This window comes from Silurus meridionalis, chromosome 11, assembly GCF_014805685.1.
Source record: "Silurus meridionalis isolate SWU-2019-XX chromosome 11, ASM1480568v1, whole genome shotgun sequence".
Classification (NCBI taxonomy): domain Eukaryota; kingdom Metazoa; phylum Chordata; class Actinopteri; order Siluriformes; family Siluridae; genus Silurus; species Silurus meridionalis.
The window spans coordinates 11,327,633-11,344,880 of NC_060894.1; the positions used below are offsets into that span (position 1 = coordinate 11,327,633).

The 17,248-nt window shown below is 38.2% G+C and overlaps 1 protein-coding gene across 2 annotated transcripts in view; it reads right to left on the reverse strand.

Annotated features, from left to right (window-relative positions):
• Positions 1 to 17,248, reverse strand: part of rph3aa (rabphilin 3A homolog (mouse), a) — a 39,984-nt gene that overhangs the window by 15,922 nt on the left and 6,814 nt on the right. For both annotated transcript variants that reach the window (XM_046862065.1, XM_046862063.1), the window contains exons 2-4: positions 7,664 to 7,798; positions 4,290 to 4,419; positions 3,134 to 3,217 (exon numbers count right to left, since the gene is read on the reverse strand). In XM_046862065.1, coding sequence (XP_046718021.1) covers positions 3,134 to 3,217; positions 4,290 to 4,419; positions 7,664 to 7,770 — 321 coding nt within the window. In that variant the 5' untranslated portion in view covers positions 7,771 to 7,798. The remainder of the gene's footprint in view (positions 1 to 3,133; positions 3,218 to 4,289; positions 4,420 to 7,663; positions 7,799 to 17,248) is intronic.

Genomic DNA, 17,248 nt, shown 5'->3' on the forward strand with positions numbered 1-17,248 from the left:
AGTAATAGCTGGAAGACCAATTTGCAACTTATTAGGTCAATTGGCAACATGACTGGGTAAAAAAAGAGCCTCTGAGCGTGGCAGTGTCTCTCAGAAGTCAAGATGGGCAGAGGATCACCAATTCCACCAATGCTGCGGCGAAAAATAGCAATAACAGAAAGTAGTTTCTCAGAGAAAAATTGCAAAGAGTTTGAAGTTATTATCATCATCAGTGCATAATATCATCCAAAGATTCCGAGAATCTGGAACAAATTTTAAGTTCTTTTTGGAAAACTGGGACGCCATGTCATCCGGACTAAAGAGGATAAGGACAATCGAAGTTGTTATCAGCGCTCAGTTCATAAGCCTGCATCTCTGATGGTATGGGGTTGCATGAGTGCGTGTCGCATGGGCAGCTTACACACCTGGAAAGGCACCATCAATGCTGAAAGGTATATCCAAGTTCTAGAACAACATATGCTCTCATCCAGACGTCGTCTCTTTCAAAGAAGACCTTGCATTTTCCAACATGACAATGCCAGACCACATACTGCATCAATTACAACATCATGGCTGCGTAGAAGAAGGATCCGGGTACTGAAATGGCCAGCCTGCAGTCCAGATCTTTCACCCATAGAAAACATTTGGCGCATCATAAAGAGGAAGATGCGACAAAGAAGACCTAAGACATTTGAGCAACTAGAAACCTGTATTAGACATGAAGGGGGCAGCATTCCTATTCCTAAACTTAAGCAACTTGTCTCCTCAGTCCCCAGACGTTTGCAGACTGTTATAAAAAAAAAGAAGAGGGGAGGCCACACAGTGGTAAACATGGCCTTTTCCCAACTTTTTTGAGATGTGTTGATGCCATGACATTTAAAATCAACTTATTTCCCTTAAAATAATATATTTTCTCAGTTTAAACATTTGATATGTCATCTATGTTGTATTCTGAATTAAATATTGAAATTTGTAACTTCCACATCATTGCATTCCTTTTTTATTCACAATTTGTACAGTGTCCCAACTTTTTTGGAATCGCGTTTGTACTTAAGTATTCAAAGTACTATGATTTATTATGGCTATAATGTTCCAATTATGATTTTTATCACAGGACTATTTGCTTAACCCAGCCATTAGGGAGGCACAAGCCAATCCACTTTTAGTGCCGATCCCAAGCCCGGGTAAATGGGGAGGGTTGTTAGGGAGGGCGTTAGGAAGGGCATCCAGCGTAAAACATGTGCCAAATCAAATATGCGGATCACAAATGAGAATTTCATACCGGATCGGTCGAGGCCCGGGTTAACAACGACTGCCACAGGTATCGTTAGCCAACAGGGTACCGGTGGAAATTGGGCTACTGTTGGCCGAAGGAGGAGAAGGAGAGGAGGAAGACGTCTACAGAGACAGCAGGGAAAGGAGCAGTGCAGGAGAGTGGAGGTTCGGGTTGGTACTTTAAATGTTGGTACTATGACTGGTAAAGGGAGAGAGATAGCTGATATGATGGAGAGGAGAAAGGTAAATATGTTGTGTGTTCAGGACACCAAGTGGAAAGGGAGTAAGGCCAGGAACATTGGAGGTGGGTTTAAACTGTTCTATCATGGTGTGGATGGAAAGAGAAATGGTGTAAGGGTGATACTGAAGGAAGAGAGAGTGTCCGATAGGATGATTCGTTGGGATTGACGAGGATGGACAAGATTAGAAATTAGTTTATTAAAGGGACAGCACATGTAGGATGTTTTGGTGGCAAGGTGAGGGAGGAGAGATTAAGATGGTTTGGACATGTGCAGAGGAGGGACATGAATTATATTGGTAGAAGAATGCTGAGGATGGAGCCACCAGGTAGGAGAAAAAGGCCAAGGAGGAGGTTCATGGATGTGGTGAGGGAAGACATGCAGGTAGTTGGTGTGAAAGAGGCAGATGTAGAGGACAGGGTGGTATGGAGACAGACGAAGAAGGCCACAGGTGTTTTGGCAAGTTAAGAGTCAGCAGCTTCTTCCATCATTTATTCCTCTTAAAATGTTCTGTTTGCTGTTAGGCTGATGCTGAACTGTATGTTCCTGCTAGTTAGATACCACCAAGCATCAATCAATACAAGTTCAAAACAGAGCATGTGCTCTACCCTGATTGGTGGCTTGATGTGTGTTTGACCAGTTTTTTCCACTCATAAATAAAAAGGAACGACATTTCGCAAAATGTAGTTAAGAAAAAAAAAATATATATTTGACTTTTAAAATTAGTGAAGTTAAAGTAAATGTGTCCTCAAATGAAAATACTTCAGTAAAGTACATATATGTGAGAAAGCTATTTAAGTAAAGTAACAAATTACTGTGTTACTGTCCATCACTGTACAAAGCATTTAATTCAATTCAAGGTAATAACAGACAGACATTCATGTGAAATTCCAGAAATTCCAAAATAAATTCAGAGATTCTGCATGCCAGCTCATAATCACAATTCATTTTCCTTCTGTCTCTCAAAATAAAGTAAAATATTATACCAACAAAATTTTGACAGAACTTTTACAAATATCTTCGTTATCGTTGCTCTATTGCCACTTGAAGCTGTTTGTGTTCTGTTGTGGATGATCTTACACAGCTACCATAAAAATGTACATTTAAAAAATATTTAAAAAATCTCTAGTCTTACCATCTTCTCAGTGAATAATCTTACCTGGACACTGTAGACTTGCTGCTGTAATCAATAAGACATAAAGCCTTGTGCACACTCACACTAACAGTGCTGATGGCCTGTTTTTACAGATGGAAGAAGAAGAATGATTTAAAATCCCACTATCTGTTATCAACCAGAAGGACTGGTTCCCTTTTTATTCCAGTGCCTTTCAAGGTATTCATGTTGTCTCTGGGAGTTGTTCCTTGACAGTGTTGCCTCTGGCTTGCTCATTAGGAAACTAAATCTACATTCGGATTGCTGTAAAGCTCCTTTGTGTCAACTATTAAAAGCACCACACACACATAAATGTATTTAATAGCTGTGTATGCAACACTTGAATGTAAAATTGTTATAAAAGCCCAAAACGGGTCAAAGGCATCTGCACTAAAATTTCTTTATACACATTGTATGAAGTGTTGAAAACAGAGGGCATACTGTATTGAAAACAGGACTTTATGAAATGTATATTATTATTTCTGACCTCCTTGTGTTCACTGCATATCTTGCACAGCCATACAGAGCAGGAGCGACTGTTACTGCGAATACCACACTTGGTGCACATGTGCTGTGGAGAGCGAGAAAAAAAAAACACACTTAAAAGTACACACATATTTGGTCTCAAGAGACTGTGCAGGTGCAAATGCATTCACAGAGGGCAAATAGCTTCAGCTTTTCCACATTTCCACAACATGAGACATCACTTAGATGGGATTTAGAGCTGATAAAGGATAATGCCTAGACTTTTAATGTGATGTGTACAGCAGCTACATCATAATGTTTGTTTAGTAGCATGCTATTATAGAGTACTGCAAGTACTGCTTTTTTAATACAATCACAGTTAAAAAGAAAATACTTATTGGATATTATTATTTTTATTTTTTTATATTGTTTGCTATTACAGTGCATAATAAACTATCCACCTTGTATATTAAACCATTGCACTGCAAAGCAATCATTTCAGAGCTTAACAAAGTAATGATGTACCATTTACCTGTAATACTTGGCGTAATACAAATATGCAGTTGATGAGGATGATTAGAATTGCCTCATATACAGTATTTGAGCATTTTATTCTTGGAAATAAGTACATGAATATTGAAATACCATATGTAGGTAGGTATATGTAACAAATATATAAGGTTACAACCTGGAACTGAAATGAAATTCATTGGAATTGTGTGTATTGTGATTGCATATGTATTCACCCTCTTTACCCCTATTAGTTCTAGCACAAACAATTGATTTTATTATGAATAAAGATGGAAGTAAATAGTGTCTTTAGACTAACAGGTACAAATACACATTCTTCTTTTTCTTCTTCTACATCTTATTATTATTATCAGTAATGTTCTTGGTGATTTTGTCTTATTTTATTTTATTTCCACTACTATTACATACAAGCATTACATATTTACTTATTTATGTCTGAGTAAATATTTTACTATAGCGCTGTGAAATGTTTTCTCATATGTTATTATACCAGAGAGCACATGTAAAAGTACATATTAACCTGTGAATAGTAGGTAGCTACCACACATTTGTAAAATCTTGCACCTATTATTAGAAATAGTGTATTTGAGACGAACCAATAATATACCAAAAAGATTTTACTGTAGCTATATGCTCTTCTTCTATACCTTCTTGCAGTCATCACACATGACTGTGCTGACCCCCATCACGCCAAACTGCTGGCCACAGAGCAGGCATTGCGAATAGCCATCACCACAAGCCATGTTCTTTATCGTGTCCAGCCGATTGACCAAACGCCTGCAGTACAGAACAGGGTTAAGCTCATTAATCAGCCCTTTAACTCCTCCTTAAACTCTTAACCACTCCTGCTTTAATTCTGCTGATCGGAAGGAATCGAAAAAGTCGCTTTTGCAAATTAAGTGTTGAGGTCAGGAGATTGGGAGAAATGCATCAGCAGATCAAACAGAGCCAGAAGGCTAAGCAAAAAGATTGATACAAAGCTGTAGTATAAACATTCACTATTAATGGCTTGCAGTGCAGTCCACCTCTTCCTGACTCACAGCGATTGTAATGGAGACAAAATGCAGTAACATCCTGAAACGCTGAGATAGATCTGCTTTTGCTGAATCATTCTCAATCACTTAAGAAAAAAACATTTTAATAAATCCATATTTCTCTCTAGATATTTCCCACTATCCATTTAGATCTGGTAGAACTGGAAATTTTGCTTTATTTATCTGCAATGGAATAAACATCATTTTGCATTATCCATCCAGAGGTTCATGTTTGTGCAAAGAGATTTAAAATAGAGGTGTGCACATCCCAGTGCTATTTACTTCATCCACTTTAATCTACTCCTGAAGAATTCTGACCAATCCAGCCCATTCCTGAAGGAATTCTGACCACCTCATCCACTCCAACAGAAAGTTTTAGCAATCCCACCTGAAATTGACTGAAAGATGAAAAATTTGTGTCTTCTTCTTCTTTCGGCAACAGCGGATCATCCGTCTCTATACCACCCTGTCCACTACATCTGCCTTTTTCAAATTAACTACCTGCATGTTTTCCCTCAACACATCCATAAACCTCCTCCTCGACCTTCCTCTTTTCCTTATTCCTGGCGGCTCCATCTTCAGCATTATTCTACCATGTCTCTCCTCTGCACATGTCCAAACCATCTAAATCGGGCCCCCTCAACTTGTCTACAAAACGTCCTACATACGCTGTCCCTCCTATAAACTCGTTTCTAATCCTGTCCTTCCTCGTCACTCACAACAAAAACCTCAACATCTTCAGCTCTGCCACCTGCAGCTCCACCTCCTGTCTTTTACTCAATTTCACTGTCTCTAAACCATACAACATCGCAGGTCTCACCACAGTCCTAAAAATTTTCCTTTCACTCTTGATGAATCCCTTCTATCACAAATCACTCCTGTCACTATTCTCCATCCACTCCTGCCTGCACTTTTTTCTTCACTTCTTTAACACAATCTCCATTATTTGCATTGTTTACCACAGGTACTTAAACTTCTCCACCTTCACCACCTCTTCTCCCTGCAACCGCACCACTCCACCGCCATTTCTCTCCTACTGCCTTTCATTCCCCTTCTCTTCAGCGTGAACCTCCACCTTACCAAACTCTTCTCAACATACTCCCTACTCTTACCACAAATTACAATATCATCCGCAAACATCATATTGCATGGAGACTCCTGTCTGACCTTGTTCGTCAACCTGTAAATCATCACTGCAAACAAGAAAGGGGTCAGAGCCGATCCTTGATATAGTCCTACCTACACCTTGAAGCAATCTGTCGGTCCTACTGCACACTTCACTGTTGTCACACTGTCTTCATACATGTCCTGCACAACCCTCACATACTTCTCTGACACATCTGACTTCCTCAAACAATACCACAACTCCTCTCTCGACACCCTGTCGTGCGTTTTTTCTAGATCCACAAATACACAATGCAACTTCTTCTAACCTTCCCTATCAACAGTCTCTTGTGTCCGTAGTGCTCTTCATCCGCATGAAAACATAGTGTTGCTCACAGATGGTCACCTCTTCTCTCAGCCTGGATTCCACTACTCTTTCCCATAACTTAATGGCATGACTGATCAACTTCAGTCTGCACATCTCCCTTATTCTTAAAGATCGGTACCAGCACACTCCTTCCAGAATCTTGTTAAACAATCTTGTTAAAAACTATACTGCCATCTCTCCAAAACATCTCCACACTTCTCTTGTTATGTCATCTAGGCCAACCGATTTTCCACTCTTCATCCTATTAATCGCTGCTCTCACTTCCTCCTTACTAATCCTATCCACTTCCTACTTCACCATCTCCACACCAACCAACCTTCTCTCTCTATCATTTTCCTCATTCATCAGCTGCTCAAAATACTCTCTCCATCTTCTCAACACACTTTCCTCACTGGTCAACACATTTTCATCTGCATCCTTTATTTCTCTAACTTGCAGCACATCCTTCCCAGCTTAGTCCCTCTGCCTGGCCAATCGGTGCAAATCCTTTTCTCCTTTCTTTGTGTTTAACTTCACATCAGCCCCTCATATGCCTTTTCCTTTGCTTCCACCACATACTCCCGCCTACTTTTCTTATCACTCTGCCAATTCCAATTCTGTTTCACCAACATCTTTTTCCTTATGCTTTCCTGCAATTCCTCTTTCCACCACCACATCTCTTTGTCTTCCTTTCTATTTCCAGATGTCACAAGTACGTTTATAGCTGTCTCCCTTATTACTTCTGCAGTAGTTGCCCAATCATCCAGCACCTCTTCACCACCACCGAGCCCCTGTCTGACCTCTTCCCTGAATCTCATACTACAGTCTTCCTCCTTTAGTTTCCACCATATTGTTATTTTTTCATTCTTCATCCTCTTTTTCTTCACCTCCGAAGCCATCCTACAGACCACCATCTGATGCTGTCTAGCTACCAACACCTTACGGTCTCCAATCTCTTTCAAATTGCATCTCCTGCATAGACTATAGTCCACCTGTGTGCACCTTCATCCACTATTATGTCACATTATGCTCCTCCTTCTTCTTAACATAAGTATTCACCACTGCCATTTCCATCCTTTTAGCAAAATCTACCACCATCTGCCCTTCCACATTCCTCTACTTAAAGCTATATCTACCCATCACCTCCTTATCACCTCTGATCCCTTCACCAACATGCCCAATAAAGTCTGCCCAATTACCAACCTTTCATTCCTAGGTACACTCTCCACCACTTCATCTAACTCACTTCGGAATTTTTCCATCTACTCCATCTCACAACTCACTTGTGGAGCATAAACCCTGGTGACCGTTATGATCACCCCTATAACTACCAGCTTTACGTTCATCAGAAACTCTCTTTACCTCCATTACACTCTTACTGTAATGATGAACAGTGAGTACACATTTTTAATGAGCCTGGACTGTGGTTGTCCCAGCAACAATACATACCCATAATTTGAATCCTCAAACTGCTGGACAGATGGTACAAGGACATAGCTGAAGAAATTCTACTCACCCAATCCGTTCTTGCTCCATGGCTTCAATTAGCTCGGCCCGGGCCAGAACGCTGTTGATTATTTCCTTCTCCCCATCAGTCAGCTCCTCAGTTCCAGTGAACTCCATCTGTCCAGTGTATAGCTGTCAGTCTCTCCTACAGCCATGAAGAGACAGCAGAAGGCTCACAAAAACACACACTTATTTGTAATCACGCATTTTACAGCAGCAAAAACATTCATTAAGAGCCAACAGTCTTGTTAAAGGAATGTTATTCACTAGCTATGGATATATTTTACCTGCAGATGATGAAATAATGCTGCAGTTTTTAAAAAAGCCAAATAAACACTTTTGTCAGTCTCTATTATTTTAGTAGCTAACCGATATTATTTAGGTTTTGTTTGCATTGATTCTCTTTCCAAATCATCTCTTACTGTACTGTAACACTGACAGTGGGTCATAACCAGAAATGTTTTTCATATATACTAGTGCTGTGGCATCTTTCAGCTTAACTCTATAATGTCAAGCAAATAGGACCATTAAAACAGATTACTATCTCGTAAACGAGCTGAAGTTCCTGGACTTGGTTTTATTTTTTTATTGCTATGACTGATTTTTTCTGCATGTGCAAGTTGCACTCATTAATGTATCCCTATGAGCTTGAATTAGATACAGCTAGTAAAGTCTAGTATATTTATATGATTATCCTCTCATACAGTAGAACAAAATATTGTTTTGTTCTAGGACCAAGGACAGGAGCACAGCACAAATGGACCACAGAAGGGGGAAATAAGCAAAATGGTTCATGGCTAGAAGGCACCCCTGTTGTGTAGAATGTCACTAGAATTATTGATCAGAGTTCTTTGTTACCATAGAAACAAACTCATTGCCATGATCAGGTATTACTCAGTTCAGAAACCTACTTTTCCAACTGCATCATAAAGTTTAATCTCATCTTTAATGAGAGTGTTAGTATTCAATGTGATGCTCGCTCTACCATTTAATAAATAACTATGTGCCAGATTAGTTCTGTTGGGTGTTTGTGGGTCAGCAGGGTGACAGCCTCAGGTCATTCTGCCAGATGGTAGGATGATTAAGAGTCCATTAGATGGGTGGGAGAGATAATCAACAATTTTACAATAGCCTTGCCTTATTGAAAATGAGAAAGAGCAAAGAAAGAGAGAGAGAGAGAGAGAGAGAGAGAGAGAGAGAGAGAGAGAGAGAGAGAGACCCTTATAACACTTTAAAAGCCAGACTGTCCCTATAGCATTATATTCACTGTAAATATGACTCAGAGTGTTAAGGCCTGCAAAGTCTGGTATAATTTAAAGGACACTCGGCCCTGAAGCACAGTAAACAGGCTTAGACTGATATATTTGTGATGTGCTTAGTGATTCTCATGCTAATTTGTTGCACTGTGCTGTATTTTCATTCTTTTCATTAGAAGTTAGTGGCTGTGTGCCCCTCTGGTGTCACAAAAGGACATTGCTAGTGCATTCGCAATAGGAGGTATGTTTAATAGGAGGAACAAACTGAAACACGAATGAAAAAAATATCTCCAGCAGCACAGTATCCCAGAAAGAGTCACAAGTACATGAAGCATACCAATGTATCAAAAGTTCTGCACCAATAAAATAATAACCACATACACCTTTTTACTATTGGAATTAATTCTTCATAACAGCAAATCTGCACAGTTTATCAGCAGTGTATTTTAGATGAACACTGTCGTTGTTGTTTTCAGTTAGCTCACTTCTCTGGAAGAGGAACAGCTGCTTTGTGGTTGTCTATAGCAGAAGCATGTCCCACACACACTGCTGGGGTTTTATAGATTTGTACCACACACAATGTAGGATTTTATTTTTTTGTCAAAAACATTCCAGACAACAGATGTTTAATCTGTTAAGATAAAAGCTCAAGTATGAATGTTTGTGTGCATAGGTAAAATCACACTGTAGAAAGAGCATATATATATATATATATATATATATATATATATATATATATATATATATATATATATATATATATATATATATATATATATATATATATATACTGTATACTCCATTGTGAATTCTCATCTGCAGTTAAGTACAGGTGCTTTGTAATGTAGGTAAGGAACAGAATGTATCTTTAGTATACACAGTGTACTCTATTAATACAATAACAATAAGACTAATCATAATCATGTTTTAGATTATGGATCCTGTAAACCCACAGCACAATATGATCTAATGCTTATTGGAGAAAATGTGAAATTAGGTTTACTCCCTCAGTCTAATCATTTATTGTGAAACACTATGCTCAATGTACTATTTCTGAAAGTGTGTTGTGTGCTGAGCTACACACATAGTAATGTTTACACATAGTGTTGATTATGGTGTTAGCAGTATAAAGCTGAATGTTAAAGTTTTACTTTTGACTTTGATCTGTTTGAGTATACAGACGAGGCAAAACAACTCAAACACTGCTGCAATGTTAAAAACCATTAAAAAAAGATCACAGAACTCAAATTTAGACCTCCTGTGACGTCATAATGGCTACATTGTTTTTACTATGTGCAGAAAGTCTAATAGCATTGTGGGTAATGTAGGAAATATTTTACCAAAATAAAAATAGTTCATGCTCTCAGTGAAATAAAAAAAAAACTATACTTACAAAATAAATATTAAACATCACTTGGTCATGGTCGAATGTTAATTCTGATGATCACTATACAATATTTGTGATTAAAACCAATCAATTCTCACTACTTTTTTTATCATTGTCGATGGGAGGGTGATGTTCCCAGTAGCTATAAGTGCAGTAGTCACTGATGAGGTAGTAAAAGAATTGACTGACACTTCACTTTTATACAATCCACCAGCACAAAGCAGTAACGGGTCACACTGAGGTCAGAATTGATGTGGTGGAGTCCTGTCCAAGTCGATGTCCTCCTGTGTCATTACTCTAATACACTAAACTGCCTAAGTGCCTAACATAATGCTTGCCATTTGCAAGACCTTTTATCTTATTTGGTAATTAAGGTCTATTGAACTGTGGGTGTGGCGAGGACCACATGTGTGTCATTATGCGAGGAGTATATTGAGCTCCTAAGGCTGTTAAGTAAATAGTTTGCTGGATATTTTCAGCCCAGCCCTCTTCAGCACTGCACTGTTACTAAAAGAGTTCACTTTATCATTATTAACTGGTTACAATGGATTCTGAGACTATCAATTTGGATAGAAAATCTAAAGAAAATTTGATACGATAATACAAATATTTAACGTGCATATTGTATTATTACAATAATAAAATTTTTATACATGCACACAGAATGTTGTCTGGTTGTTTGATGTACAGAAATGAAAATTACTATGCATTAGGTCTTTTTTGTTTTGGATACCCACCAGAGTTTCACTGGCCTTAGTGTAACTCAATTATATTACACTTGGCCTATGTGTGTAAGTCAGTATATTAGTGTAACTGTATCCAAGCTATAAGAATGAAATATGAAATAGACCCTTCATTATATTTGTAACTTGAGAACAGTTTTTTCATTCTTTTTAAATGAGGGTCACAGTGGGTCCAGAGCAACCAGGCATGACAGGATTACACAATTAATTGGATGCCAGTCCATCAAAGGGGCACCACATACTGTACATTTATACACTCATTCACATATTTTAACTTAACTACTTAATCTACTTAAACTACTTAATCAACTGGTAAGTTTCTAAAGATAGAAGAAAACTGGAGAACTGATTTTTGAAAAGAGAACATGCAAAAAACAGAACTCAAGATCAAGCTATGAGGTGGCGACTTGATCATTTTCACAAAAAGGCAATAAATAAATCAATTCTTGTACAACTATTACAATCCATCTGAAATGCTTGTGCCTGGAGCTAAGAAAATAAAGAAAATCTGTTTTGTTGCTTGAAACTCATGACACGTATTGACACCTCTGCAGTATTTTCTCCTACACAGCTGCAGTGAGATAAAATTAACATGTCTGTGGTATGCCTTTTGACATTACAGTATGCCATATTATCAATGAGTCAGTGTGCTGATCTTTCTAGCTCAACCACTTTTAGTCACATTCAGCTTTTGCCCCAAGGAGGCATGCTAACCACTGATTGAACTGTCGAGGAGAGAGTGCTGACAGTGAGGGCGACCTAGCAGAAGACGTGACTGATTGCTGTCTGGGGGTAGAGGGCAGGCAGAAGCAGGGAGGGAATAAGGGAAGGAAGGAAGAGAGAAAAGAAAGTGAAAAGGAGGGAAGCAGTGAGAGTGTAAAGAAGCAAGCAACACAAATGAACGGAAACTGTGCCACACTCAACATCGTTGTCTCTATTCATCTCATCAGCGCTTTTCAGAGTCCGCAAATCAAAAGAGCCCCTCGCTAATGGAACTTCATGCAAAAAAGAGGCACTTTCTGTAAGACACTACAGTTTTTTTTTGCATGTAGATCATCTGCATATAAACACAATTAGTTTTGGGTCTAAGAAAAAAAACGTTCTAACTCACAGTAATACATGAGATCTATATATGGCGTGTCTGGATGTTATATAATAACACAAATCTGAAGAGTGCGGTGCAAAAATACTGGCAAAAACGTTTGAGATGATTACCTACAGAAATGGCAAAATGCTGTTTTTTTCTTTAAGGATTCCTTAAATCATACATGTGCATGCCTGTCTAATTAAAAAGCCTGGTCACACATGAAATTGAATCTGGATCCATGCACTTGCTATGGATCATCTGTACCAGCCAAAGGGATAGTAATTTACAGTCAACCTCTAAATGCCATTCACTTCTGAAGGAATTTTGAGACACTGATTGGGTTGGAAACATATTATTCACATCTAATGTCATTACTTCCTTAGGTGCAAAGAAAGGTGATGTACTAATTATTCATATGTAATGAGCTTCAGGACAGGCTAAAAATTACAGTAAGGCCAAGCATATCAATCCAAATTAGCACATTAGTATGCAGCTTTAGGGACTACACTTAGATAGATGCTGAATTTCAAGCAATTGATCGACTGACAGCAGTTAAATTGACAGATTTCCAATTAAATCTGGTAACATATAACAAGGGAACCGGGGTAAATCATAATAAGCTATAAAAGATTGTAAGGTCATGCATATTTTAAGCTTGTAATAATAATATTGCATTTCATTAAAAGATTTATAAAGTGCAACCCACAACATGACAGTAGAGTAATGACAAATACTATTTTGGGGTCTGTTCCAGTTTTTGGTGGTTTTTGGTACACCACTTAGGCCTATACTAGAGGTCTTTTGTTTACATTCAGTGAGCCCTTGCACAAGCCTGTGTCCATTTCAAGACAATTTCACACAGCAGGAATTCAGACAGGAATTTTACAACAGGAATATGCTGTGAGTGCTGGCAAAACAAGTTGCTTTGAAGAATGATTGCATGGTACTCCAGGACTATACTGTATATAACGACAGTATATACCTCTATAGTTATATTTGGCAATTTTATGTGTTTATTTCTCACCTGAATGACCCTAGTGCCAATCTTTCCACCCAACCACCTGTTCTAGCAAGCCTTGTGTTATTTGACTTGATTGAGGACCCTAATGGTGCGATGTATTGGAAAAACCCCCGGGCCATCCAGACAGTGTCTGGTCCCCTTTAACTCCAACACCTGCTCTTCTCATCCTTCCTTCCAATCACAAACCTTCTGTTGGTATTTCTCAGCCACCAGTGCAGCCAGAAATCAGAAACAAAAACCCTACTTTACTAAGTTTTAGAAAAATGTGTGGATTGGATGGGAAATGGGTTAATGAAATTCATAGATCAAAAGCGAAACATGGAGATTTAATTTAGAATGTTATTCAATGAATATGAGGGGGAAAGTGGCAAGATGAAGACTATTCTAAATCCAATAACTGTTACACAAACACATTCGAGCAAAGCAAAGTCTCAGAGAAAAGATCAGAAAAGGACAATAGTGCAGGACTGAAAGAATCATGCGCTGTATTGTTAAAACTGACAAATGAATATGTTGAATTGAGTATTGCACATTGTGGTTCCCATAGCAATATCTGACATTTGCTTGTATTTGTATGACTTCAGTTTCAGATCTGCCTCTGTCCCTGTCTTTTCATTAGTTTGTTTCCCAAATGTGTGCATCTTTTCAATGTTTACTATAATGAGTGTGCATGTATATTGTGTAAATTCACTACACTTTTGTCCTCCCTCATTGAACTGCATGCTGCAGTAATCACATTTATTTTGCTTATTATTAAAATACCAATTATTTACTAAAATCTTTCACATTTAAAAAATATTTTGTTAAATCGGCATGTTTTAAAAAATGGTTTGTTTGCCAATTCATAATTTAATCCTTCTAAATAAATGGAATATAGACTTTTCTTTCATGCTGCATATTTAAAGCCTGTTCCTTCAAACATAGAAACCTTAGTCTTCCTAATTACATGCTAATCCTTTAAATGCTAAATATAAACTCAATTAGACTCAGAATAAATAATTAAACAAATATTCTACCATATTCGTTGCCAATTGCCACCCACTTGCTAATTTGCCCCTATCAAACAGTGCCGATCATCAGTGGAGGTCGTAAGAGAGCAAGTTTCCACTGTAACACATTAACCCACCACATATTTTCAAACTGCCAGTTATGCAATGGCTTTTACTGATTAGCTTTTCTCATTATTACAATTTTTATGTTCATAGAAATAAACATTTGTCTGAGTTGAGCCACTTTTTAAGAAGTGGTGTTATTTGGGTTTTTTTTACAGAATGTACAAGATCATCAATCTGTCGTTGCAAACATCTTGAAAACTGAGTATTGGAGAAAAATCTGTTTATTTGTGTCAACAAAGAATAATGGCTGTTTGCTGCAATTTTCTTGGAAACTTTCCACAAGAGGGATTTGCCCATTCAGTTTCCGTTCAGCCACAAGGACATTAGTGAACTCAGGCACTAATGTTGGGCTTTTCGATTTGGCTTGCAAATGACCCATCAAGCTGATCCTAAAGTTGTTGATGGGGTTGAGGTCATGGCTTGGTGCAGGCAAAGCACATTCTTCCAATCCATTTTCAATGCATGATTTCTGATAGGACCTTGCTTTTGTTCTGAGAAAGGAAATACCACAAAATGGGAAGCAGAGTATTTGTCTAGACAGTATGCTGTGGTAGTGCTCGAGGGCCTAGTCAGAACCATGAAAACTTGCCCAGGACCATTACTCTTCTGCCACCACACTATACACTTGGCATTATGCATTGAAACAGGTAATGTTCTCCATGCATTTACTGCCAGGCAGTGAGGTGTGACTCATAGCTCCAGAATAAGTATCTACTGCTTCAGAGTCCAATGATGAGAATTTTACATCACTCATGCAATGGAACTCTCCCATTGCATCCAGAGTTTCGAGACTTATATGCAATTATTTAGCCATGCAAATTTATGTTATTTAGTTCATTCTTCTGATAAAGTTTGCTGTGGTAACACTATCATTGTATGTGCATGGCCTTTATTTATGGCTGTTCTTAAGCCTTTTTGCTAGGCGTTTTCAGTTCGCATTAACTTCACTTAAGCAGGGAAGGTGTAGGGCAGGAATTTGATAACATGCCAGTCATTGATGGTTTTCCGTTGACGGTCTGTGAGTGCTGCAGTTCTTCTTTTAATACATCCGCCTATGTGGAACAGCAAAAGGATAAACAGTCAGCAGGGAAGGAGAGCAAATTCAGCAGGACAGGAAGAGATGAACTCTCTATAAGCAATACATGAGACAGTATCTGTGAAGAGATGCATGGCCTTTGTGCAAAGATACCATGAGAATAAAGACTGAAGGTGGAGATGTTGGGGCATAGAAAAGACACTCCTGATACTATAATCCAGGTATGGCATTTAAGAAAAAACTGCATCAAGAAGACTGAGGGAATTTAACAATACATAATTCATTGTACTTTTTTGCCATCTCTTTCCTATTTTGTGCAGATCCAGGGGTCAGTATGGAGATTTGAAAAAAATGAATGATTGAATAGCAGCCAGACATTAGGAAAAAGTGAAGGCTTGAAAAGTCATGCACACACCCTGCCAGTATGAAGCATGGAAATGGTACAATCAGTGTTGACATAGCAACCGATAATAAGTCATAACCATGTAAGCAAGAAGAAGAGAGGAGTAGTGAGAATAATATAATGTCCTAATTCGAACTGTAGCATCGCTTCTGTCACCTGTCTCAGAACTTTAATTCTGCCAATCCATGTTTTATTCACACTCGAGACACTGCAGTATCGATGTCTTACCACAGATCCTCAGCTGTTTCAGGTCGACTTGTATTATTGTCTGGCGTTATTGAGGACAGCGATGCCAAGATGTGTGGAATAAAAACACCTGGGGGCATCCAGACAGTGTCTGATCTCCTCCAACACCTGCCCCTCTTTCATTTTGTAAAACCACAAAAGCAACACAAATCCATAACACTATGTAGGGAAACCAGTAATAAAGTGCTATATCTGATATTTATGTTTATAAAAATTAGCAACATGATAACTGAAAGAAAATATCTAAAGTTTAAGGTATTATTTTAAAAAAACCCTCCTGCACAGAGGAGACATCTGGATTGCAGTATAAGAGGGAAAAGGAGAACCATGGGCAAAAGCCTGTGGCATCATTACTCTTTATATGGGTCACAACAAGCAGGAAGCAGGAATAGGATGATATGATGAAGTAAGGAGTTGGAAGGAATAAGGGTTTGAATGAAAAGAGGAATAAGAAATAAAAAAAGAATAGTATACATATGAGAGATCAGCAAAAAGGGAAACTCTGGAAAAGCCGATCAGACATTGCTGGAAAGATTGTGGTTAATTAAATGTGGTAGCTGTGTCAGACAGAAATAGAGTTTATAGGAATGAGCAATGGCTGAGCCATTCAGTAAAGAGGACATAATATAAAAACTGATTTCTTCCCAGACTCCCAATTATTAAATATATATTTTTGCTCTAGTCAGAAATTGTAAATTACCATCATTCTTATATGAGATGCTATAGAGAAAGAAACAACCATGGGGAGCAGAAAAGCTTCTGAAACACACATCAAAGTGTGCTTTTCTGCTTACCATGTTTGTAAAGAGTTACCATAGACTTATTATTTTTCAATTATTTTACTGCTGCTTACTGGATGTTTTTTTCTCTGTAAACTCTAGAGACCTGTGTCTGAAAATCCCAGGAGATCAGCCGCTTCAAACCAGCCCATCTGGCACAAACAACCATGTCCCTGTCACTGAAATCCCATTCTTTTTCCTTCATTCTGACATTTACTTGAAGCTCTTGTGAAAACCTGCATTTAGGTGGCTGGTGAATGTATATCTGCATGGAAGGACATTTCAGGATTCAGAATTATCAATATTTGTACAGTAACAAGGAAAATGCAAATTGTCACACCAAACCATACTCTATATTGACAAAGTTTGTGGATGCGTGACTAAAAGATTTGTATGTGCTTTTTAAACATCTCGTTTCACGTTTAGTTCCTATTTGCTGTTATAATAACCTCCAATCTTCTGGGAAGATGTTTATTCAGGATTTCCCAGGAAGGTAATTAACAGGGTTGAGGTCAGAGCTCT